The 26666-nt window shown below is 41.3% G+C and overlaps 1 protein-coding gene across 2 annotated transcripts in view; it reads left to right on the top strand.

Annotated features, from left to right (window-relative positions):
- Positions 1 to 394: 394 nt before the first annotated feature.
- Positions 395 to 26666, top strand: part of inpp5l (inositol polyphosphate-5-phosphatase L) — an 84223-nt gene continuing 57951 nt past the window's right edge. For both annotated transcript variants that reach the window (XM_060931373.1, XM_060931372.1), the window contains exons 1-3: positions 395 to 819; positions 20639 to 20680; positions 20829 to 20929. In XM_060931373.1, coding sequence (XP_060787356.1) covers positions 757 to 819; positions 20639 to 20680; positions 20829 to 20929 — 206 coding nt within the window. In that variant the 5' untranslated portion in view covers positions 395 to 756. The remainder of the gene's footprint in view (positions 820 to 20638; positions 20681 to 20828; positions 20930 to 26666) is intronic.

The following is a 26666-nucleotide window of genomic DNA, read 5'->3' as shown; positions in this document are numbered from 1 at the left end:
ATAGAACAGAACAGAACAATATTACGAATAAATCCTTACAATTTTGTCACAAAATAAATTACTGCCTTCTTGGTCAAGAATAAATGCTTACAATTATTTATCCTTACAAAGGAATAAAATCTTACACGTACCCTGATTGTAAAACAAGCCTAATTCTTGCATTATTTATAAATAATGCATGTAAACTCTTGTAGATGTTCTCAAGCTGGCCAGTACTTACAGTGCATTGAACTCAGTGGGCGTGGCTAAAGACTCTTGGTAGTTCGTAGGCAGGGACTAAAAGCTTTTGCATGCCGCACGATGGGCGTGGCTTGTAAACTTTTTGTGCATGCATTACGTTTAGGGGCGGGGTTAAACACTAGACAGCACTGTAGTGGGCGTGTCTTACAGATGTTTGAGTGGTGAGAAAGGCGCTCGGTGTGATGCAGCAGTGCTGGAAGAAGCTGCAGTAATGACAGTAAGACAAGATGAACGCTGGAGGAGAAGTCCAACCGTCGCTGTGTCAAGTGGATCTGAAGACTTGAAGGAAGAAAGAAAGACAGAAAGAAAGTGAAAAATGTTCTTGAGTTAACCCGGAGCACCATTCATACACAACATGAGGCATGTCTGTCGATATGAACTGGACTGAAGAGAAGATCGAGCAGCCTAGTTTACTCTGAACTGCTTTTCTTTTTCCTTTCTGAAAAGCACCTGAAAATTTTTACCTGAGAAGACTTTTTCTGTTCTATCCCGGACTGGTTTACCTGGAGCTGGATCATGATGGAGACGCTCACGGATGTTTTACTGGTCACTGCAAATGTAGGCTCGTTATTTGACAATGTAAGTATGCAAGAATCTCAGCTGATGTCTTGCTTCATGGTTGTTAATAGATCATTATGAGACAAGGACACACAGCATGGAGCTTTTCACTGCTGTGACTGAAAGCGAAAAGTCGACATCTTGAAAATAAGCATGATTGCACCTTCTATAACGCAAAGATGTTAATGAGCATCGTGTGATAGAAAACAAATGAAAACAAAACCCACCTGACTATGCTGTAATTCAGGTTCACAACATTAACTGCTCGGTTTGCGCAGTTAACAGACTAAGTGTATAGCTTAGCTTAAAAAATTTTATAGTCAATATACTATTAGTCTACGAATAAAAATAATATCATACTACCAGCCTAGTAGTGTCTCAAAATAGTACACGAGTTTATAATAGTGTACTTTTTTTTTTTTTTTTGACATGCTGTTCAGTCCTGCCTGGAGTATGCGCTTTTTCTGCGCAGCCACTCAAAACTCGCTTAGGCCTCATGGAGCTTTTTTGAATCCTCGGGCTAGAGTAGTGCTCTGTCGCCGCCTCGAAGCGCGCTCTGACCGGATTGGCTGTGAGAGTTCATCGCGAGCGTCGCGACAGGAAACCAGCAGCTACTTTATCCTATCATCAGCCGCTGTGTTGTGTTTGTGTTCAAATGAAACAGGAAGTCGACCTAGGCGACGTTTAAAAAAATAAATTCTGTGTAAATAGAGTTAAAACTCTTTTTAAGAGAGAGAAAGAAAGAGAAGTCTGGCTGGTATCATTCAAATTCTTCCTACTGCACTATATAGCAGTAGTCTGTGTAAATACTGAACAACCTGGTTAATATACTGTAGGTTTGGTGGAATGAGATGTTGGGAGGTAACCTGATGCTGTGCATTCAAATAAATCAGGAAGTCGTCAGCTTGTTGTGTCATGTTTAAAAGGCAGTGGCGCGAAAATGTCCACAAACACTGACAGACAGTAAATAACATCAAGCCACAAGTTGTTCAGCCTTACAGATAACTGAAGTAAAATACTCATTTCATTATCTCTAGCCGCTTTATCCTGTTCTACAGGGTCGCAGGAGCCTATCCCAGCTGACTACGGGCGAAAGGCGGGGTACACCCTGGACAAGTCGCCAGGTCATCACAGGGCTGACACATATAGACGCATGCCCCTTTTCCACCAAAGCAGTTCCAGGGCTGGTTCGGGGCCAGTGCTTAGTTTGGAACCGGGTTTTCTGTTTCCACTGACAAAAAACTGGCTTTGGGGCCAGAAAAAACGGTTCCAGGCTAGCACCAACTCTCTGCTAGTCTGGTTAACACCAGACCATATCACAAGTGAAATATGGTCTGGAATCTGCCTATTGAATTTCTCGTAGGGGAGGTGTGGTTTACGATTGTCAACGGCCGTTTATTGGACGTTGCGAATGTCTATCATTTGGCGTATACGTAGCCCATGGCCAATCATGGCAGTTGTACCCGGTGACGTAGTTAGAGCGACGAAGAGGCGAAGAAAGACTGAAACGCCAAACGCTGTTCTTTTTTTTAAAACAAACTTTCGCTCTAAACTATTCAGAACAGTGTCTAAAGCTTGATCGAAAGTTTGGTTCGTATCGCTCGCCGCCATGTTAAATCTGATCCGTAAACAGTCCCAAATAAACTACAAGCTTCCGTTTGTCGAGTAGTACGCGTCACCGTCTTTCCACCCCTCCCCACTCTCTGATTGGCTCCCTAACTCAGGCGAGCCTTTAGACCATAGTTTCCATGCTGTCTTTTCAGATCGGAACGATTGTGCAAAGCAGCATGGGATTTCCCAGGCTAACTCTCTGCTGGGCCAGTGGAAAGAACCGCTTACGTCAGCGTGGGGGGGCAGAGTTGTTAAGACCAACAACAATAAGACCGCAGAAGATCGCCATTTTTAAGCGATGAGAAGCAGCAGCTGTACAAACCCGAAGTCATCCATTATTATTATTATTGTTGTTGTTGTTGCCGCTGCTGCTGCTTCTTCCATGTTGTTTTTGCTTCGATTTTCGCGCCAAGGTTTAAGCAAACGTAGCGACGTAACTGACGTATACAGCGACGTAATGACGTGGTACTGCGAGCTATGGAAAGGCAAATTGGTTCTCAGCTGGCTCGCAAGTTGAACGAGTTGTGAACCAGCACCAGCACTGGCCCCGAACCAGCCCTGGAACTGATTTGGTGGAAAAGGGGTAATAGAGAACCATTCACACTCACATTCACACCTACGGTCAATTTAGAGTCACCAGTTAACCTAACCTGCATGTCTTTGGACTGTGGGGGAAACCAGAGCACCCGGAGGAAACCCATGCGGACACGGGGAGAACATGCAAACTCCACACAGAAAGGCCCTCGCCGGCCACGGGGCTCGAACCCGGACCTTCTTGCTGTGAGGCGACAGCGCTAACTACTACACCGCCGTGCCGCCCCAAGTAACATACTAACCATGAATATTATTTATGAAGGGGTCTGTGGCAAAATACTATCTCGGCATGGTGGTGTAGTGGTTAGCACTGTCTTGCGCCTGGGTTTGAACCCAGCAGCCAGTGAGGGCCTTTCTTTGTGGAAACCCCATGTCTGCGTGGATTTCCTCTGGGTGCTCCGGTTTCCCCCACAGTCCAAAAACATGCTAATATTTTTTTGGACATGCCTTGGGTTGAGGTACCCTTGAGTGAGGCACCTAACTCCCACCTGCTCCCCTGGCGCTGTTAGCATGGCTGCCCACTGCTCTGGGTATGTGTGTGCGCTCATTGCTCACATGTGTGTGTTCACTGCTTCAGATGGGTTAAATTCAGAGAGGAAATTTCACAAGTGTGTGATGAATAAAGTTGTGCTTTCTTTCCATATTGGAAAGGAAATATTTCAATAAAATTTGAGTGGTATATCAGGTATATTCCATTCAGCTAGCATGATATTGAACAAGTCAAAGATGAGTAGCTGAATGGAATATATCTGATATACCATGAAAAAAAATCCAGCCAATATTATTATCAATCCATCCATTATTTGTAGCCGCTTATCCTGTCCTACAGGGTCACAGGCAAGCTGGAGCCTATCCCAGCTGACTATGGGTGTGAGGCGGGGTACACCCTGGACAAGTCGCCAGGTTATCGCAGGGCTGACACACTCAGTGCGTTTACATGCACATAGAGAAAATCGAATTTCTGCCGTAGCTCGACTGAAATCGAAGTTCTAAATGCCATGGAAACGCCTTAGCTCGGCTGAAATCGAACCGAACTGGATTTCTCATAGTCGAGCTACGCGACCTAGATTATGCGATTGTAGCCGAGCTACTTAGTGCATGTAAACCCTATCGAGCTACGTAGTCGAGCTACTTACTTCAGCACTGCCCCTTCCGGAAGTGACGAGTGACGAGACCACAAGCGGGAAACACAACAGCCTTGGTCGGCATGACAACAGTAGTAGTAGCGAGCAGCAGAAGAGGTCAGGAGGAACAAGGAGAACGAATGTCGTCGTTCTTCTTGTGAACACGGAACTGATAACTTTGTTTATACTCTTGAATAGCTCTTCATGACGACAACCGGAAGTGTACCAACACGATGGGGCGTGTAGTGCCACCTGTGGCTCGGGTGCACAATGTACCTCACACAATAGCTCGATTTCCTTGTGTGCATGTAGGATTGGATTTCTCTGGCACCCCTGCTAGGACCCTTAGCTCGATTACCGACAGTAGCTCGATTTTGTAAACGCACTGACAGAGACAAACAACCATTCACACTCACACACATTCACACCTACAGTCAACTTAGAGCCACCAGTTAGCCTAACCTGCATGTCTTTGGACTGTGGAGGAAACCTACACGGGGAGAACATGCAAACTTCGCACAGAAAGGCCCTCGTGGGCCGCTGGGCTCAAACCCAGGACCTTCTTGCTGTGAGGCGACAGTGCTAACCACTACACCACCGTGCTGCAATATTATTATTATCTGTAGCCGCTTATCCTGTCCTACAGGGTCGCAGGCAAGCTGGAGCCTATCGCAGCTGACTATGGACAAGTCACCAGGTTTTCGCAGGGCTATTATTATTATTATTATTATTATTATTATACATACACAGTTGATGGAACAATTATAGATTTTACAAAAAGTTAAAGCAGATACGCAGAGCCTTTATTTTTAAATAAATTTCTGAGTGGATAGTATCTCCATCCTTGACTCTTCTATGCTGCATGAATGGGAATACAATTTTTTTTTCCGCGGTCCGGTTTCCATCAAATCGTGCTCTCTGATAGGTGTTATAATTTATGCAACATACATGTACATGCATGCATTTTCACTGATAAAACATAAAAGGCTAATTAAATAATCAGATGAACCGAGACAATCACATTCTGAAGCAAATTAAATAATCTTAAACACACAATACAAGTTACATGTATTAATCTAAATGCAGGTCAACAACGAGTTGTTTTTTTATCCAAATGAGAGTCGGAGCTTACCCGTCTGTTCTCGCTTCTTGAAGGCTGATCTTGTGGCCGATTGTTTTTGAAACAATCTGACTTTCAGTTGTTTGTTTAGTTCTCCTTTCATTCGCTTCTTCCACGTAAGGACGAGATGGCAGCGATATCCAGAGCAGAAATCAGACGGCTGCTCCACTCATTCACTCTTTTCGTCATACTGTGTATTCTGCCATTACTGCAATTACTAAAACCCGGGATGAAACGGAATGTCATCGGTTTTAGCAACAGCCACGGGGAGGTCACTACCTGAGCGATATGTCACGTCCCGTTCCGTCCCGGGTTTTAGCAACAACCCTTGGCTCACTCCAGGAGGACTGGTGCAACTGAACTCACTTTCCTTTAAAAAAACAAAATCTTTCCTTTTCTTGTAGTTTTCTTTTCCTTTAATTGTTGGTACTGCACCCTCTTTCAATACGGGCTTATAGCCAACGCTCCTCAACAGATCAGAGGTTTCGTACGAGTCTTCAGTAAAATGTGCAGAGCAGAGGAGAGACCACTTCGTAGGCGCCCAATGTGCCCGTGAACTTCTCGCAAAACGCGTCGAAATCTTTGCAGGTTGAACATTCTTGGGCCATGAATGCAACATAAATCCACCTTCTGTCATGTTGCTGTACCGGCCAGCAACACATCTACGTGGCATGGCGATAAATTAGCTCAAAATGGAGGATCGGAGTTGCAGTCAGCTCTGTGTTTTAGTGTAGCGGAAATGGCGACGAGACCGATAGACTTCCTGCTGTGACGTCATGGATGTCAAGGTCATTCACTCAGACTGCTACCTATATGAATCACTTTAATCGTAAAAATTACTATATTAGATTTATTGTTAATGCTTAAAGCTATTCCTGTGCCATTCTTGAGGTCTCAAGGCATTTATAAACAAAAGTGAGGCCATGGCTCTGCGTATACACTACCGTTCAAAAGTTTGGGGTCACTTTGAAATGTCCTTATTTTTGAAAGAAAAGCACTGTTCTTTTCAATGAAGATCACTTTAAACTAATCAGAAATCCACTCTATACATTGCTAATGTGGTAAATGACTATTCTAGCTGCAAATGTGTGGTTTTTGGTGCAATATCTCCATAGGTGTATAGAGGCCCATTTCCAGCAACTCTCACTCCAGTGTTCTAATGGTACAATGTGTTTGCTCATTGCCTCAGAAGGCTAATGGATGATTAGAAAACCCTTGTACAATCATGTTAGCACAGCTGAAAACAGTTGAGCTCTTTAGAGAAGCTATAAAACTGACCTTCCTTTGAGCAGATTGAGTTTCTGGAGCATCACATTTGTGGGGTCGATTAAATGCTCAAAATGGCCAGAAAAATGTCTTGACTATATTTTCTATTCATTTTACAACTTATGGTGGTAAATAAAAGTGTGACTTTTCATGGAAAACACAAAATTGTCTGGGTGACCCCAAACTTGTGAACAGTAGTGTATGCTTTAAGAACAGCGGTGTAACTTACCGATATTGAATGCTGATTCTGATCGAGTGTAATTCAGTGTTCTGTCAATCCAATGTACAAAGTCAAAGTTCTAACAATAAAAATGGTACAAGTCCAAAAAGCCTGAACAACAACAACCCAGCTTATATACAAGCTATATACAGGTGGACGGTTCAAGTTCACAGTTACTTTTGGTCGTAGTTAATTGTTACACTGCAGTTGTTCAAAACAAAACGGCTTTGCTGAGTGAAGTCCATGAGTGAAGTCCTCCTTGTAAAAGTCTCCGTTACTTTTCCTCACCTCCAAGTAGAACTTTGACAAGATTTCCGCTATTGCTCTCTTTTCCAGTTTTTCGATGTCCATTGATATGTTTTTCTCTTGTAAATATGCATGAAGAATATCCAAGGAAGTTTTGGTAGCCTTTCAGATGTTCAGCGCGTCTTTCTCTTTAAATCTTCTGCTTTTAATGAAGCAAACTTCACGGTCATGTTTGTGCACAAACCGTCAGTCAGTCACTAGCGCGGAAGTTTTACGTCTCCGACATGTCTCTTTTCCAGTTTTTCGATGTCTGTTGGTATGTTTTTCTCTTGTAACTATGCATGATGAATATATATTGAAGTTTTGGTAGCCTTTAGGGCAGGGGTCTTCAATCCTATCCGCAAAGGGCCGGTGTAGCTGCAGGCTTTCATTACAGCCAAATTGGGGGAAACCGGAGCACCCAGAGGAAATCCACGCAGACATGAGGTTTCCACAAAGAAAGGCCCTCGCCGGCTGCTGAGTTCGAACCCAGGCGCAAGACAGTGCTAACCACTACACCACCATGCCGAGGTAGTATTTTGCCACAGACCCCTTCATAAATAATATTCATGGTTAGTATTTTACTTGGGGCAGCACGGCGGTGTAGTAGTTAGCGCTGTCGCCTCACAGCAAGAAGGTCCGGGTTCGAGCCCCGTGGCCGGCGAGGGCCTTTCTGTGTGGAGTTTGCATGTTCTCCCCGTGTCCGCGTGGGTTTCCTCCGGGTGCTCCGGTTTCCCCCACAGTCCAAAGACATGCAGGTTAGGTTAACTGGTGACTCTAAATTGACTGTAGGTGTGAATGTGAGTGTGAATGGTTGTCTGTGTCTATGTGTCAGCCCTGTGATGACCTGGCGACTTGTCCAGGGTGTACCCCGCCTTTCGCCAGTAGTCAGCTGGGATAGGCTCCAGCTTGCCTGCGACTCTGTAGAACAGGATAAAGCGGCTAGAGATAATGAGATGAGATTGTATGAAAGAAAAAATAGGGTGAGTAAGACTTTTGCGCAGTACTGCGTGTCTGTTCAGTTGAGACGTTCTGGTTTCTGTGGACCACCAACGTCCAGTCAATTAGAAAAGCAGGGATCTGTATTTACTTGTCTCTGTTTACCTGTCACACTAGCATGCAGGTGTTTTGTGCACTTGGTGTTAGGAGGGTTTCAGTGTTCTCCAAAATGAATGACTGACTACAGCTTTAAGGTCAACTATTGCACATGGTTATACATTGAGAAACAAGTTCATTCGAAGCGCTCTTTTGGTTAAAAAAAAAATGTTGGTTCTCAGCTTGAGATTACACACTTTTAAACATCCAAGTTGTTGTGTTTAGAGTTTGGTCAGGACGTCACCTTTGTTATATCTGCTTGTACAACAGTGGAAATTTGGCAACGCATCAAGCCAACACATTCAGTGGCCATATTTGGCACAGAGAGTGCATGTTTGGGCCCATTGTGACCATAAACAGATGAATATCTTTCCTCAGAACCATTTCTTCCTCTCCCTTTGACTTTTCTTTTCTTTTTTTTGTAGTAGGTCAGTCAGCACTAATGTACTGACTATGGAAGAAAAAAAAACTTCCAAAAATGGTGCTACTTCTTGCATTCATGTCGACGGTTAACAGATATGACAAGAGGTCTGAGAAACCCGAGGTTTTATCTTCTGTCTTCGTCTTTGTGCAGAAAAGTGATGAAATACTGTATTTAGGTGTAACATGATTGCAGCAGAACATATGGTCTTGTTGCAATACCGAAGGATGGAGAACTGATAACGTCAAAACAAAAAGCGGTTTTTGTTTGTGTGCGTGTTTCAGTAGAGATCAGTTGTTGCGTCAAACTTTTTGTATTTCCAGCTTGTGCTGCTCAGTGGATGTGTAAAGGGTGTTTATGGTTTGGACTCGAGTCCAACTCGTGCCCCAATTTTAAGGACTCGTGACTTGACTTGAACGCTGATGACTCGGATTCGTGCATTACCTGCATTCGGACTCGTAAATTGGAGATGAGGACTTGAATCTTTTCTTTATTTTTTTGTAACATGCCATCAAAGTTTGGCAAAGATATTTATACTGTACCTACATTCACTTTTATACTAATTTCGTGCAAGAGTGTCACACCTGCATGCCTTGGCAAGTGCATCAGAGCCTCGGGCACATTCCAGACACCACGTGCACCAAGTGGACTCTTGCGCCGGCCGTAAACAACTCGCACCTGCACAGGATTAAGGCACAATCGACGCACCTATATAAAAACTATGAAAACGCACTTACTTTGCGAAGTATTGAGTTGCATTGCTGACACATTACCGAGCCTTATTTCCTTGTTTGGTTTCCTGATCCCTGATTTCTTGTTTCTTGTCTTTGGTTCTGCTGAGTCTATGATAGCCTGTTTGCTCAACCTATTACCTGTTTCACAGTTTTACGATCTTGCCTGCTGTTCTGGATTGTTGACCCATCTTCACTTGTATCAATAAACACACCTTCTGCACTTACATCCGTCTCCCAACCATCTCTGACAGAATACTTCACACTCCCTGACAAAGAGAAGCACATTCACCTGTTCACACGTCATGTTCAGGAACAAACTAATGTTAATGGTGCTAAAACAGCCACCGTCAAATGGTGTGGTTGGAGTTTTGTTCTCGGACTCGACTCGGATCAAAAGACTCGAATTTTTTTTTTAATGACTTGGACTTGAACACTGGGGACTCGAGGTTTCGTGACTCGACTACAACACTGGTTCGGGACACTTTGCATTGCGTGCTGTTGTGAAATCAATAATCCGTCTTCCACCTGAAACCATCAAGCACTTGCCAGGACATCCTTCTCCATCTTTGTACTTATTGTTACTCATTAATGCCTTGGTTTCTCTCACAAACGTGTCCTGTTTGGCCAGAATCCAAGGACATGTTAAATACATTTAAACTCTGTAACCTCTGAAAATATCAGCTATTTGGATCAGCGAGTGGAAATGATGTGGAATAAATCTGGGGAAGTCTCCTGAGACAGCACATGAAGGAAGTTTCCATTGGCCTTGCTGCTTTTCCACTGAGTGAAAAGATTTGCTTCGTGACTGCTTTTAGACAGAATAACATGGGAGAATGCTTCTGTACACAACCCTTTGACTAGTTTGTTTTGTTTCATATCTGAAGTTAAGGCCATTATTAAAAAATGTTCTGTTTCCGGGTGAGTGCCGTGTGTGCAGTTGAAAATTTTTTTTTTAACGCCGGTTTTTCGACATTTTATTCGGGTTCGTAAATCTAAAATCGAACTTGACATTTACGCATTCGCGGGGGGGGGTAAACACAAAATAAACTCCTGTGCACTCAGTTCCCAGGATTAAATGTATTTTCCACAGACCATTTATTTATTCACTTTACTCAAATACAAAGTAAAATGGCAGTAAATCTTCTTTCTTTTCTTGCGTATTGCATCATGAGGCGTTCCTGGCTTGTAAATCTCTTATTTTCGGTGCATGACACATTCACGCAGCTGAGCATGCTATGAATTAACAACGACAGCGGTCTGCAGTGGGGCTACACAATTAAACACTCAGCGAACATTTCTCCATTTGTGTATGAAAATACACTCCAACCACTCAGTTTGGTTTCATTTACAACCAACGGTGTCTTTTGATGCCAGCACGTAATTGAACGAGAGAAGACTGGTTTACCGGAGACAAAATAAGCGTCATCTCTGCTTCCGTTCCCTCCGACAGCCCCGACACACTACTGCCTCCGCCGAGTGCGCGCGCACTCTGAACTGAATCAGCTCTGCGCATGCGCCGTGCGGCACAAAAAAATGGCAGCCACCGTGAAGGAAGGAGATCCAGAGTTTTCAAACGTTTGCTTAAGTGTGAAATCGCAAAATGGTATTCTAGCGAACAACAAAATAGTAAAGATTCAGAAAACCAAATCATTCAGTGATCATTTTAATAGTGTAATTTCATCCGAGCTAGGCCTAACGCTCGATTTAGAACTACAAAAAGTCTGTGTGTCGGACATTTTAAGTACCTTTGTAAAAGTTTTGCAAATTTTAAAATGCTAACTTAAAGTTTTTGTACAAGTTTCAGTTGATTAAACTGTCATATTTTATTAAATGTGTCTGCTTTTGTAATAAAAAAGTACTGAAAGAAAAAGCAAACACAGCATTGCGATTTCTTATCCATCCATATATTAAAAAAAAAAATCCTTCCCTCCCGACTGAAAATTTTTTTGCTCACCCGGTGGACAGGAAACGGATTTTTTTTAAGGATGGCCTAATATCAAGAGCATACTGATTAGGGCGCTGCTAGGTGGTTGCTTGGTTGCTTAAGGATTCTTATTATTATCCTTCTTCTTTTTCTTCAAGACTTGGCCATTTTTGAGGTGCTTCCCATGGGGGAAAACTCATGAAATTTGGTACACACATCAGTCCTGGCCACCACTACTCACGGATAGAGCCTTGGCCCTGAGTATGTCTGAGGGACTCCATAGCACCCCCACGTCATTGAGACGTTTGCCCGATATATAGTTTCACCTATCCGTGTCAAATTTGATAGGTGTGTGTGGTGCCCCAAGATGAACAAAATTGTAATGTACATTGTTTGTTTTAGCAATACTCAACAAGAAGTTAGTTATTTTTAGTTTTGTGTGTATCCCTTTGGAGGTGTTTGGTAAAAAATGATGAAATGGAATGTTTCAACATTAAAAAAATACTGTAAACAGTAATCAGTAATCCATAATAAATGAAACAAAGTCGATATTTGGTGTGAGACGAGTTGACCCTTTGCTTAAAAAAAAATAGTCTCAGGTCCAATGAGTGCAGTTTTATGCGGAAATGAGCTGTAGGTTTTACTGAGCGTCTTACAGAACCAGCCACAGTTCTTGTGGACACTTTGACTGTCACACTCGCTTCTTCATTTTGCACCAAAACCCAGCAGCCTTCATTATGTTTCCTTTTTTCATCTTAAAACTGCTCTCTTGTAATGTAATATGCTGCTCAGATACAAACTTTTTTTCTGTAACATTTAATTTTGTGCTGGAAAAACACTAACATTTGGAACTCAAAAATGTTTTTGTAAAGTTTTGACTCAATAATGTAGAAGTCATAAAATAGAAATCTATAACAAAGTTTGTATGAAAGAAAAAAAAATAGGGGGCCTAAGACTTATATATATATATATGTGTGTGTGTGTGTGTGTGTGTGTGTGTGTGTGTATATATATATATATATATATATATATATATATGAGTGATTCCACGCTTATGGGTACTGAAATGGGGACATGAACTTATTCACCTAAAACCATTTCTTTTTTTACCATCAGGTCACAAAACATGTAATCTTTAATGAATGATGTGTTAAAAGATAACTTTAATTTTCTGAGATGTAATAAAAACATATTTATATGCCAAAGTCAAGCCTATGAGTTCCAAAATGATGTCTGTTACATTACTTCTGTTACGATTGTCCATCTCGCGTCTGTTACAAATTAATTACAATCTAGCTATATACCATGTTAATCTTATTGAAAGAATGTGTATGTTTATTCTACTACACATGTTTATTAATTATATTTGCTAAAACATCACCTTCCTATGTTTCAAAAAGTAATTCTACATTGTTAAAATTGAGAATATATATTTCCACAACACTTCTGTTACGTTCTGACTTTGGCATATAAATATGTTTTTATTACATCTCAGAAAATTAAAATTATCTTTTAACATATCATTCATTAAAGATTACATGTTTTGTGACCTGATGGTAAAAAAATAAATGGTTTTAGGTGAATTTTTAAAAATAAGTTCATGTCCCCATTTCAGTACCCATAAGCGTGGAATCACTCTCTCTCTCTCTCTCTCTCTCTCTCTCTCTATATATATATATATATATATATATATATATATGGCATGAAGCTGTTTACCTATTGAGTCATTTTTTTTCGTTTGCATGATTTGTCCTAAAAAGCGACTCCAAGCAGCAGGGATGTCCACTATTGCCGGTGACCAGCGGTTTTCTCCACCTACACAGATGGTCTACACTGGCTACTCGATCCCAGAAAAAAAACAATTTGCCTTTCAATGTTCAAGCGATTTTATATCGTCTCCGCTGCCCATAATTTGCTGCAAATTCAATTATTCCACCTCGAAATTGTCTTCGGGTCATGACTGGAAACAACGCCATATTTGTTGATTGATTCTTGCTCTCTGATTGCCTGAGCTGGACCACGTGACCATGCTGTAGCGTATGTAGTTATGTTACAGAGCCAGGCAGCGTACTACAGAGGGTAACTGAGAAAGCCAAGTATGCATACATCTGGAGGGAAATTTCATACATATTTTGAAAGTATTGCCCAGACCTGCCAACCTTTACGCATTTTGCGTAGCAGATATGCATTTAGACATCAAACTACGCTGCTACGATTTAACACTTCAAAATGCGCAAAAAGCCATTGATGGCTTTGAGTTCAAAGATCTTTAATATTCCGGTTCAACTGTCCGTGCATTCGCGCACTAGGCAACTCGTCTATGGGTGTAACCGCATTGACCAGCAACCTGTAGAAAAAAGAAGACTTCGACCAATCACAGCGCTAGTTTTAAACTCTTCAAATAGGCCTAGGCTATGAGGCTAAGCGGAGAGCCGAGGAGCCGTCAAAACGAAAGTAACAAAATTGATTTTCATCCCTCTCGGTCGATCTTCATACTGTGACTGGTTTTACAAGGGAGGACGATGCTAAACACCGTTTCGAAGGTAAATGGGCAGGGCAAGGGTATTGTGAATAAAGCAAGGACAACTGTCCTAATGTCATAGTTCAAAGCACAGTGTTCCGCCTTATCTGAAGGCAGTACATTTATCCCTTATCTTTAAGTTTAAGGTCTGTATAAGGGACATATTTTTCAGGCACAGTTGCCTTGTGCCAAATGTCTTGGTGAAAGCATTGGAAATATACTCATGCCTTTTCATTAAAAGAGTTCTTGTTTTGGGCGGCACGGTGGTGTAGTGGTTAGCGCTGTCGCCTCACAGCAAGAAGGTCTGGGTTCGAGCCCCGTGGCCGGCGAGGGCCTTTCTGTGCGGAGTTTGCATGTTCTCCCCGTGTCCACGTGGGTTTCCTCCGGGTGCTCCGGTTTCCCCCACAGTCCAAAGACATGCAGGTTAGGTTAACTGGTGACTCTAAATTGACCGTAGGTGTGAATGTGAGTGTGAATGGTTGTCTGTGTCTATGTGTCAGCCCTGTGATGACCTGGTGACTTGTCCAGGGTGTACCCCGCCTTTCGCCCGTAGTCAGCTGGGATAGGCTCCAGCTTGCCTGCGACCCTGTAGAAGGATAAAGCGGCTAGAGATAATGAGATGAGATGAGATGAGTTCTTGTTTTCTTCGTAGTCTACTTGTATGTTGAATAACTAGATATGGTGGTGAGTGGGAACTCTGTGCTTAGTAATACATTGTAATGAGTGAGCATGTGAACAATCAATACTGATCAGCAAATGTGCCTGACCTCGCGCCGTGCTGTGCCGCACCGCCACGATAAGTTGCTACTCAAAATTTTTTTCCAAGGTTGACAGGTATGATTGCCCCAGACCCCCCTAGCACTAGTGTGCCTTTGGCACGCTGCCGCAAATTCCACAGCCACCAACTCCTTTTTTTTTTTTTTTTAAGCCGGCTACTTCAGATTTTCTGAAGAACCCTGAAGCAGCCTTTTGCAGTTTCTTCCCTTCTGCTGATCTTGTTCCTAATTTTCTTGCACTTCCTGAGCTTGCCTTGACCAAGATAACCCTCATTTGTGTGGCTTCAAAATTCTTGGTGTTCTTGAGAGCTGCTCTCTGCATATCGCTAGATGATCTCAGATTTCCGCTTGGAGGAACTTGGGTTGCGTAGACGATAGTACTTCATTGATGTAATGTGTGAGCTGCTTGAACTTGTCTCTGGGAAACGCCCTCAACATTCTGCACCAGTTGGTCATCGCAGTCCCTGGACGCCATGAAGGAATCGAAAGACCTTGAAGACCATGATTTCAGACTATGATATGAAATGAAAAAATGTGCTGAATTTTAGGTTTGTGTAACTCTTCTTGTAGGGAATTGCCTTTTAATGACTTACCCTTAATGATGTTCCATAATGAAGTGAGGAAATTGCTTCACTTGTGAGCGATCTGAGGTAATTGCTGCAGCTAGAAAACAGGACGGTGCTCTGGTGAAATTCAGGGAAGGTGGTTTTATTGTCCTTGCTGAGTGGTATACAGGGTTTGCCCACGCAACACACCAACGCTGACTCACATGCATGCAAATGATTTATACAAAGCCCAGTGAGGGATAATACGGTGGGCCGAAGTAGAACTTTGAGTATATGATCTCTTGGATCTTAGTAATGGCCTTTGGAGAAAACATCCCCACAACATACTTACCGCCTCCACCATCCTGAACAGTGGTGATTTAATTCTTTTCTCTATATCCATTCTTTGTTTTTACACCAAACCCACCTTGAGTGTTTGTTGCTAGAAAGTTCTAAGCTGACCAGAACGCTCTTATCTTTGTGGTTAGATGGAAAGAAAAGCTTTGTCTTCTGGCACTTTTTCCAGAAGAGTTGGCATGGAGCGATAGTGTCTTACTAGAGTTACAGATTTTGTGTCCACAAAATGCTTCTGCAAATCTCCAACCTTGATCCGTGGAGGTTGGTTGATTACAGCTGTGCTTGTTTTAAACTTCTTAAGTCTTGCCCGAACGATAGATATGGGCATTTTCATTCGTTTAGCTATTTATAATAAGACTGTGTGTGTGTGTGTGTGTGTGTGTGTTCTCATTTAATTTATAGATTCCCGAATCTAATCTAATCTTCCCCCATGTTGATGACTGACTAGGGATATTTGGCTTCTGAATCGCATCATATTTTTTTATTGCAGTCAAACAGGAAGTCATGGATGATCAGTTCCATGGGCGAGAGTTTCTAAGGTATATGCAGGTGAACCTTAAAAAATGTTTTTGATAAAGGTTTTATGTTTCCTTCCAAATAAATTTTCTTTACTTAAAGGTTAGATTTCTTTGTTTTAGCATGAGATTAAGCAAATTATCCACACTGCCTTTTTTTTTTTTTGTAAATATCTTTACCAAGGGTGCCAGTAATTCTGAAGCAAGCTGACTGTATCCCCTGAGCTACCATGGCCCTGTTAAAGGAACAGTCCACCGTACTTCCATAATGAAATATGCTCTTATCTGAATTGAGACGAGCTGCTCCGTACCTATCCGAGCTTTGCGCGACCTCCCAGTCAGTCAGACGCAGTCAGACGCGCTGTCACTCCTGTTAGCAATGTAGCTAGGCTCAGTATGGCCAATGGTATTTTTTGGGGCTGTAGTTAGATGCGACCAAACTCTTCCGCGTTTTTCCTGTTTATATGACCAGTGATATGAAACAAGTTCAGTTACACAAATTGAAACGTAGCGATTTTCTATGCTATGGAAAGTCCGCACTATAATGACAGGCGTACTAACACCTTCTGCGCGCTTCGGCAGCACATTGATACGGAGCTCAGATATCAATGCGCTGTCGAAGCGCGCAGAAGGTGTTAGTACACCTGTCATTATAGTGCGGACTTTCCATAGCATAGAAAATCGCCACGTTTCAATTTGTGTAACTGAACTTGTTTCATATCACTGGTCATATAAACCTATGTAAACAGGAAAAACGCAGAAGAGTTTGGTCGCATCTAACTACAGCCCCAAAAAATACCATTGACCATACTGAGCCTAGCTACATTGCTAACAGGAGTGACAGCGCGTCTGACTGCGTCTGACTGACTGGGAGGTCGCGCAAAGCTCGGAGAGGTACGGAGCAGCTCGTCTCAATTCAGATAAGAGCATATTTCATTATGGAAATACGGTGGACTGTTCCTTTAAACATTTTGTGACTCGAAATGAAACTAATTTTAAATCTAAGGAATCACGCATTCATAAACAGTATACACATCTTCCTCCCACCATTTCTGTCACCTATTTATTCCTCTTCAGTGTCGAAAGAATTTCACCCTCGTCAGCAGTTCCTGGGAACTCATTTTCTCAAATTACGTGCGTATTCAGAAACTGGTTTACACGTTTTTGGTCTTAAAGACCGGTCTAGCAATGACTGGTGTGTTAGATATGTAACCTGAGAACATGAGCTGAGAGCGTCTGCTTTGATGTATGCCAGCAGGCTCTTGGATTTTTAAGTTAAGCTTCACACACGTTCTTCCTCATATACCATGGACCACGCTGATTTTTTTTTCCTGCTCGAGTCTCGTGTGTTCTTCGACATGCCCGTTGAGTCACGTTTCTGCAGGCTTCAGGTGATCTGCGGCTCTTTTGTTGAAGCTCCCTTTGTTTAATCACAGGGTGCTGAGCTTCCTCCGAGTGCAGGATTCCTTTGAATGAACTGAATACTGAAAGTGTTTGAAAGAGTGAAGTACTGGATCTGGGTTCTTGGTTAATGAAGTCAGAGGCTAGTATATATTCATCATCATCATCATCATCATTCACAATAACAATGACAACAACAATAATAGCAATAACAGTATAGTAGTAATAATAATAATAATAATAATAATAATATAGCAACAACAGCAATAGTATAACAATAACAAGAATAATAATAAATAATTTTATAATAAATCATATATAATAAAGAAAACAATAACAATATAACAACAAAATAATATGACAATAGTATAACAATACAACAGTAACAATAATAATAATAATAATAATATAGCAATAGTAACAACAGCAATAATAGTATAACAATAGTATAACAAGAATAATAAGTAAATAATTTATAATCATATATAATAAATAAAACAATAACAATATAACAACAAAAATATATAGTAATAGTAACAACAATAATAGTATAACAATACAACAATAACTAATAATGAATAATAAAAATAATTAATAATAAATAATATATAATAATAATTAAACAATAACGAGCAATATAACAGCAAAAACAATAATATAACAAATATAGCAACAGAAAAAATAATATAGCAACAATAATATAGTAAGAATAATAAACAACAATAATAGTGATGATAATATTTATAATCTTCAGTGACTCAATATAAAATTACAGTTAATAAGAGTTTTATTTATAATTTATTATGTTGTATTAATGTATATAATTACTCAATAACTTTAGTCAGCTGCTTAGCTAGCTACAGTGGCATGCAAAAGTTTGGGCACCCTTACTGAAAAATGTCTGTTACTGTGAATAGCTAAGTGAGCAGAAGATGAACTGATCACCAAAAGGCATAAAGGTAAAGACGACACATTTCTTTTTAGCGTTTTTTGCAAGGTTTGTGTATTATTTTTGTTTTGTACAATTGGAGAGTGAAAAAAGAAAAGGAACACCATGCGAAAGTTTGGGCACCCCAATACATTTGAGTTCTCAGGTAACTTTTACCAAGGTTCCAGACCTTAATTAGCTTATTGAGCTGTGGCTTGTTCAAATTCTTCGTTAGGAAAGGTCAGATGATGCAGATTTCAAAGCTGTATAAATTCTCTGACTCCTCAAACTTGTCCCTAAAATCAACAGCCATGGGCTCCTCTAAGCAACTCCCTAGCGTTCTGAATAATAAAATAATTGATGCTCACAAGTGTTTTCAGGTAGCTGTTTCCTCAGATCGTAATGTTATCAAGAAATGGCAGTTAACAGAAACAGCGGAGATCAAGCTGAGGTCTGGAAGATGAAGAAAACTTTCTGAAAGAACTGCTCGTTGGATTGCTAGAAAGGCAAATAAAAACCCCTGTTTGACTGCAAAAGACCTTCAGAAAGATTTAGCAGACCCTGGAGTGGTGGTGCACTGTTCTACTATGCAGCGACACCTGAACAAATATGACCTTCATGGAAGAGTCATTAGAAGAAAACTTTTCCTGCATCCAAGCCACAAAATTCAGCGTCTGAAGTTTGCAAATGAACATCTAAATAAGCCTGATGCATTCTGGAAACAAGTCCTGTGGACTGATGAAATCAAAATAGAACTTTTTGGCCACAATGTGCAAAGGTATGTTTGGAGAAAAAAGGGGGCCAAATTCCAGGAAAAGAACACCTCTCCAACTCTGAAGCATGGGTGTGGATCGATCATGCTTTGGGGTTGTGTTGCAGCCAGTGGCGCAGGGAACATTTCATTGGTCGAGGGAAGCATGGATTCGAATAAATACCAGCAAATTCTGGAAGCAAACATCACACCATCTGTAAAAATGTTGAAGTTAAAAAGAGGATGGGTCCTACAATAAGACGATGATCCAAAACACACCTCAAACTCTACAATGGAATACCTCAAGAGGCCCAAGCTGAAGGTTTTGCCCTGGCCCTCACAGTCCCCTGACCTAAACATCATTGAAAATCTGTGGATAGATCTCAAAAGAGCAGTGCACGCAAGACAGCCCAAGAAACTTGTAGAACTGGAAGCCTTTTGCAAGGATGAATGTGTGAAAATCCCCCAGGTAAGAACTGAAAGATTATTAGCTGGCTACAAAAAGTGTTTACAAGCTGTGATACTTGCCAAAGAGGGTGTTACTAGGTATTAACCATGCAGGGTGCCCAAACTTTTTTGCTTCGGGCCCTTTTCCTTTTTTGTCATTTTGAAAACGTAAAAGATGAAAATAAATTGTTTTTGCTTAAAATATAAAGGGAAAGAGTCATCTTTAAGTTTATGCCTTTTGGAGATCATTTCATCTTCAACTTGCTTCACAGTAACAGCAATTTTGACCAGGGTGCCCAAACTTTTGCATACCACTGTACACAACTTGCTGATGGGATTATCTTGTAAAGCAAAAAATATTGGCACCTTGCTGTTTTAACTTCCTATATTATTATTATTATTATTGGGCGGCACGGTGGTGTAGTGGTTAGCGCTGTCGCCTCACAGCAAGAAGGTCCAGGTTCGAGCCCCATGGCCGGCGAGGGCCTTTCTGTGTGGAGTTTGCATGTTCTCCCCGTGTCCGCGTGGGTTTCCTCCGGGTGCTCCGGTTTCCCCCACAGGCCAAAGACATGCAGGTTAGGTTAACTGGTGACTCTAAATTGACCGTAGGTGTGAATGTGAGTGTGAATGGTTGTCTGTGTCTATGTGTCAGCCCTGTGATGACCTGGCGACTTGTCCAGGGTGTACCCCGCCTCTCGCCCGTAGTCAGCTGGGATAGGCTCCAGCTTGCCTGCGACCCTGTAGAACAGGATAAAGCGGCTAGAGATGATGAGATGAGATGAGATTATTATTATTATTGCATTTCTTAAAATACAGCTTTGTCTTGTATTTAACATTTTTCCTAAAGTAACTTTGATTTTGGAAAGTGAGGCAGAATTCAGATCAAGTTCAGAGCTGAGCAATGATCTGTGATCAGGTGGCTGCATGACTAAGTTTCCACCAGCAGAACTGAAACTAGTGTGAGATATTTAATAGGATAAACCGATAACGCCACAAATAACCACAATAGCAACCCACACAAAGCAGGCTGAATGCAGCTAAGTGGAACTGAACCTCACAGTATACTCAGTTATATTGATTTTATTTACAACCTAATAAATGATTTGAAGCTTCGCCTTCCTTTCAGTTTCACTGTCGTTACTGAATAATGTTCTTTAAGATGAATCACTGTGACACTGACACCAGAACGATGCTCTGGTCCACAGCTGGGTGAGATCCAGAACGACTGGCTGCGGGAGTTCTTCACGGTGAGTTCAGCAGCACTCACATTCCAGCAACATATGTTTTCTCTGCTGTTTCATTCACCACTGATCACTGATGCTTCATCCTCAGTGATGCTCTGCCAAACAGGAAGATGAAGAATAGTATGTATGATCTGTATGTTTATGTGAGCAGGCTGTGGACACGTACAAGCCCCGCTTCATCGCCCTGCACTTTCAGGAGGTCGGGGGGAAGGACTACAAGGCCAACATGGCTTACGCTGAAAACTTCTTCTGGTAGGTTAAAAAATATATATACAACCCCGATTCCAAAAAAGTTGTGACAAAGTACAAATTGTAAATAAAAACGGAATGCAATGATGTGGAAGTTTCAAAATTCCATATTTTATTCAGAATAGAACATAGATGACATATCAAATGTTTAAACTGAGAAAATGTATCATTTAAAGAGAAAAATTAGGTGATTTTAAATTTCATGACAACAACACATCTCAAAAAAGTTGGGACAAGGCCATGTTTCCCACTGTGAGACATCCCCTTTTCTCTTTACAACAGTCTGTAAACGTCTGGGGACTGAGGAGACAAGTTGCTCAAGTTTAGGGATAGGAATGTTAACCCATTCTTGTCTAATGTAGGATTCTAGTTGCTCAACTGTCTTAGGTCTTTTTTTGTCGTATCTTCCGTTTTATGATGCGCCAAATGTTTTCTATGGGTGAAAGATCTGGACTGCAGGTTGGCCAGTTTAGTACCCGGACCCTTCTTCTACGCAGCCATGATGCTGTAATTGATGCAGTATGTGGTTTGGCATTGTCATGTTGGAAAATGCAAGGTCTTCCCTGAAAGAGACGTCGTCTGGATGGGAGCATATGTTGCTCTAGAACCTGGATATACCTTTCAGCATTGATGGTGTCTTTCCAGATGTGTAAGCTGCCCATGCCACACGCACTAATGCAACCCCATACCATCAGAGATGCAGGCTTCTGAACTGAGCGCTGATAACAACTTGGGTTGTCCTTCTCCTCTTTAGTCCGAATGACACGGTGTCCCTGATTTCCATAAAGAACTTCACATTTTGATTCGTCTGACCGCAGAACAGTTTTCCACTTTGCCACAGTCCATTTTAAATGAGCCTTGGCCCAGAGAAGACGTCTGCGCTTCTGGATCATGTTTAGATACGGCTTCTTCTTTGAACTATAGAGTTTTAGCTGGCAACGGCGGATGGCATGGTGAATTGTGTTCACAGATAATGTTCTCTGGAAATATTCCTGAGCCCATTTTGTGATTTCCAATACAGAAGCATGCCTGTATGTGATGCAGTGCCGTCTAAGGGCCCGAAGATCACGGGCACCCAGTATGGTTTTCCGGCCTTGACCCTTACACACAGAGATTCTTCCAGATTCTCTGAATCTCTTGATGATATTATGCACTGTAGATGATGATATGTTCAAACTCTTTGCAATTTTACACTGTCGAACTCCTTTCTGATATTGCTCCACTATTTGTCGGCGCAGAATTGGGGGGATTGGTGATCCTCTTCCCATCTTTACTTCTGAGAGCCGCTGCCACTCCAAGATGCTCTTTTTATACCCAGTCATGTTAATGACCTATTGCCAATTGACCTAATGAGTTGCAATTTGGTCCTCCAGCTGTTCCTTTTTTGTACCTTTAACTTTTCCAGCCTCTTATTGCCCCTGTCCCAACTTTTTTGAGATGTGTTGCTGTCATGAAATTTCAAATGAGCCAATATTTGGCATGAAATTTCAAAATGTCTCACTTTCGACATTTGATATGTTGTCTGTGTTCTATTGTGAATACAATATCAGTTTTTGAGATTTTGTAAATTATTGCATTCCATATTTATTTACAATTTGTACTTTGTCCCAACTTTTTTGGAATCGGGGTTGTAATAAAAAGACCATGAAATAAAAATGCAGACAAAAGTGTCCAGTGATTAATAATGAAAATATTCATTTGTAGTGCAGTTTACAGTTCATATGCATTCCTAGCTTATAAACTGAAGGCTTTTTGGAGGGAATGAAACAGGACCGGGCGTCCTGCTGTAGGAAAATCATCAACTATTGTGGCCTGTTATCACCCTGAAGTCAAGTAAGGGATAATACACAGTTATTGCCCAGTAATAGGGTTTATTTCATGATTATGACAGCTCAGTGTAACATTATCCCATTTATCACACGGCTTCTTGCGAAAGAAATCGATAATTTGACACAAAATATTGATTGAAAATGTATTTAAATGTTTGATTTAAATCAAACAGATCATAGCAACAGACTGAAGCAGAATCAAGTATTCAAATGAGCCATGGAATAATTTCCTTTAGTATAAATACGGGGATGATTATAGAAAAGCGCGTGCACTGATTGATTGGTCGAGAAATTCATACTATTTCTCGATCATCACCTCGAACGACTCGGTAAAATGGCGACCAATCGCTCTGTCACCGTAAGTGAAGAAGAATTACAAACGCTGAAAGAAAATGCTGTTCCTAAAAGCGCTAAAGATGCTACGAAGCTTGGTTTAAAACTGTTCAAAGGTAAGGTGGAGTTGTGATTTATTTTATCGATTTCAAAACAAAAGTATTTCATGTGAGTTGGCATAGATAAGCAATAAATATTTAATAATCACCTGTGTATTTATACTAAAACAATTATCCATCTCAAGCTCAGTGAATATTCTAGTCACATTCACTGGATCTGAGCAATCGCGTGCTCTGATTGGCTGCTCTACTACTAGGCTATCAGCTCATATTCTTGGGTTTCACGTGACATCACATCCGCCTCATTAATTATTCAAAACTTTAGCTGGTGGTCTACCAAAGCTCAGTTGACAAAGCGTTTGTACGGAGAAGGTGCATTGCTCACATGAAAAATGCCTTACGTTGTTTTAGGTTGTTCGAATCGATCAAACCGTGAAACTGATAAAAGTTTCTTCAGGGTTCCCTGTGAACTAATAAACGGTGAACGAACACAGGATTTCACAAAAAGACGTCGAGAAAGGTGGCTCTTGAACCTCTCAGTGAAATCGAAGGGAGTTTAGTCGAAGCATGCTCAAGTTTGCAGTGATCACTTGGTGAAAGGTTTGTATATCCATCTGATAAATTATTGCTAGTTGTTTGCACTCCGGTAGCCATTTTGGTTTGCTTGACCACCAGCTGTTTTACCGGAAGTGAAATCGCTAAGAAAAGTCACGTGACCTGAAACCCAAGAATGCCATGTGTAGAGAAAAACAAAATGGTGGAGCGTGTTGTTAAACCAACCAAGGATGGAATAAAAACTCTACTCGAAAACAAAACCCCCAAAAAATAAAAAAAAGCAACAAAATATGGAATGAAAGTATTTGATGGTGGTATTAAATTTTGCTTCAACCTGGCAACCCTGGTTAGTGATATTAACTCTTTGGAAAATACGCTTGCTTCCCAGCAATGGCACTCCATAGATAACAAGCTTTATTCAATCCATGTTCACTGGATATGAGCAATCGTGTGCTCTGATTGGCTACTCTACAACTAGGCTATCAGCTCATATACCATGAGTAGAGAAAAAACAAAATGGCGGAGTGCATCAAGTCAGATGCATCAAGTATTTAAAAGGAACATAAATAGTTAAAAGAATATAGTATTTATTCCCCCCAATAGCTCCTGTTCCACACTCCAGCCCAGTCGGTGGCAGTAATGCACCTTTAAGTTGGTTTGCCAACCACCAAAAAAAACCCTAAAGAAGAAGAAAAATGGCGGAGCATGTTGCTGAACCCATAGACATATAAACATAGACGCCACATTGAGCTGGTGGCCCCGTTGCTGGGATACGTCAGAGTGTCCGCCATATTTGATGTGGCAAATCTTCCCCGTAAACCAATGCAAGTAAATGGACTGAACTTCGTAAAGCCCCTTTCTACAATAATATTTAACTCAATGCCTTTTATTCACCCATTAAAGGAACAGTCCACCGTACTTCCATAATGAAATATGCTCTTATCTGAATTGAGACGAGCTGCTCCGTACCTCTCCGAGCTTTGCGCGACCTCCCAGGCAGTCAGACGCAGTCAGACGCGCTGTCACTCCTGTTAGCAATGTAGCTAGGCTCAGCATGGCCAATGAAATTTTTTGGGGCTGTAGTTAGATGCGACCAAACTCTTCCGCGTTTTTCCTGTTTACATAGGTTTATATGACCAGTGATATGAAACAAGTTCAGTTACACAAATTGAAACGTAGCGATTTTCTATGCTATGGAAAGTCCGCACTATAATGACAGGCGTACTAACACCTTCTGTGCGCTTCGGCAGCGCATTGATACGGAGCTCAGATATCAATGCGCTGCCGAAGCGCGCAGAAGGTGTTAGTACGCCTGTCATTATAGTGCGGACTTTCCATAGCATAGAAAATTGCCACGTTTCAATTTGTGTAACTGAACTTGTTTCATATCACTGGTCATATAAACCTATGTAAACAGGAAAAACGCGGAAGAGTTTGGTCACATCTAACTACAGCCCCAAAAAATACCATTGGCCATGCTGAGCCTAGCTACATTGCTAACAGGAGTGACAGCGCGTCTGACTGCGTCTGACTGACTGGGAGGTCGCGCAAAGCTCGGAGAGGTACGGAGCAGCTCGTCTCAATTCAGATAAGAGCATATTTCATTATGGAAGTACGGTGGACTGTTCCTTTAAGGCACACACGTATATATTTGGGAAACAAACAGGCATCAAAACAAACACGTATAACTTTTAATGCGATGGTTATAAATAGTGTGCGAAATACCCTGTACACTGCAAACTAGCGACAGATACGAGATAGATAGCTCAGGTAAGCTAATCAGTCAGCATACCGTAGCAAGCTACCAAAACCTGAGGCCACAGTAACCAACCTACAAGACTGAATATGATAAATGATGGAAATAGTGGAAAAACTGGAACTAGTGAATGAAAATAAAAATTTACTGTTTTATTTATTGAGTCACCACACAGACCTACTCTCGTTGAATAAAGTGAGCTGAATGACCGCCAAACTGAGTTCGGCCAGGTTCTAACGTCATACCAAAACAAAATACATCACTGATTCCTTCACATTCAGAAAGGTTAAAAACATTCATCATACGCTCAAAAACGTTCATCATAGTGTGGCACTGTATTATCTAATTCTCACTGCTTATAACTATACGCCTACCCGGTGGAGACGAGCTGGGAAACTGAAGACTGAAGGAACAGCTCCCTCTCTGATCCTGACTGTCTGACCTGTTCTGTCAAAATCCTTCATATTAGCCACAAAGTCAGAAAAATCTGTTCGTAAAATTACGTTATAATGACCAATTACAATGAAAAGTATTTTTCCAGTCTCACCTGTGAAAGGTAATCCCATGTGATCTCGTTTGGACGGTAAACCTGTTGGTACAGTTAAACGCAGCACATGAATGAGGCATCTTTATTCTCGGCTACTGTCTAGACGCTATACCAGAGACGGTTGAAGAATCTCCACTTTGCCCCATCCAATATGGCGGCGAGGATGACGTATGATTCTACACAGAAGGCGGCGTCTATGTTTATATGTCTATGGCTGAACCAACCAAGGACGAAATGAAAACTCTACTCGAAAACAAAACCCCAAAAAATACAAAAAAGCAACAAAATATGGAATTAAAGTATTTGATGGTAAGAACGTATCGGTTTTTATTTTTCAAGGATTATTATTATTATAGCATTTTTCACAAATTGCTCCTGTCATTTCGCCGGTTTGTTTACGTTCTAATCGGAAATTATTTTGTATAAAATTTTTATTTATCGAATTTGCTAAAAATAAAAATGCTCTGTTTCTTAAAATCCAGTGAATGTGGATAGAATAAAACAGTTATTCCACTCAATCTCATCGTACATGGCTTATAGCCGACTCGGTGCTACATGCCTCGTCAGCTATCAGCTCATGTACGACTCCATTTCGTGGAATAACTGTTAAATAATCTCAACTTCATCCCGGTTATTATTCACCGATATTCACTTCATCTCC

This window comes from Neoarius graeffei, chromosome 10, assembly GCF_027579695.1.
Source record: "Neoarius graeffei isolate fNeoGra1 chromosome 10, fNeoGra1.pri, whole genome shotgun sequence".
Lineage (NCBI taxonomy): Eukaryota > Metazoa > Chordata > Actinopteri > Siluriformes > Ariidae > Neoarius > Neoarius graeffei.
Note: the sequence above shows the minus strand (reverse complement) of the source record. Positions and strands in the feature narration are given on the sequence as shown.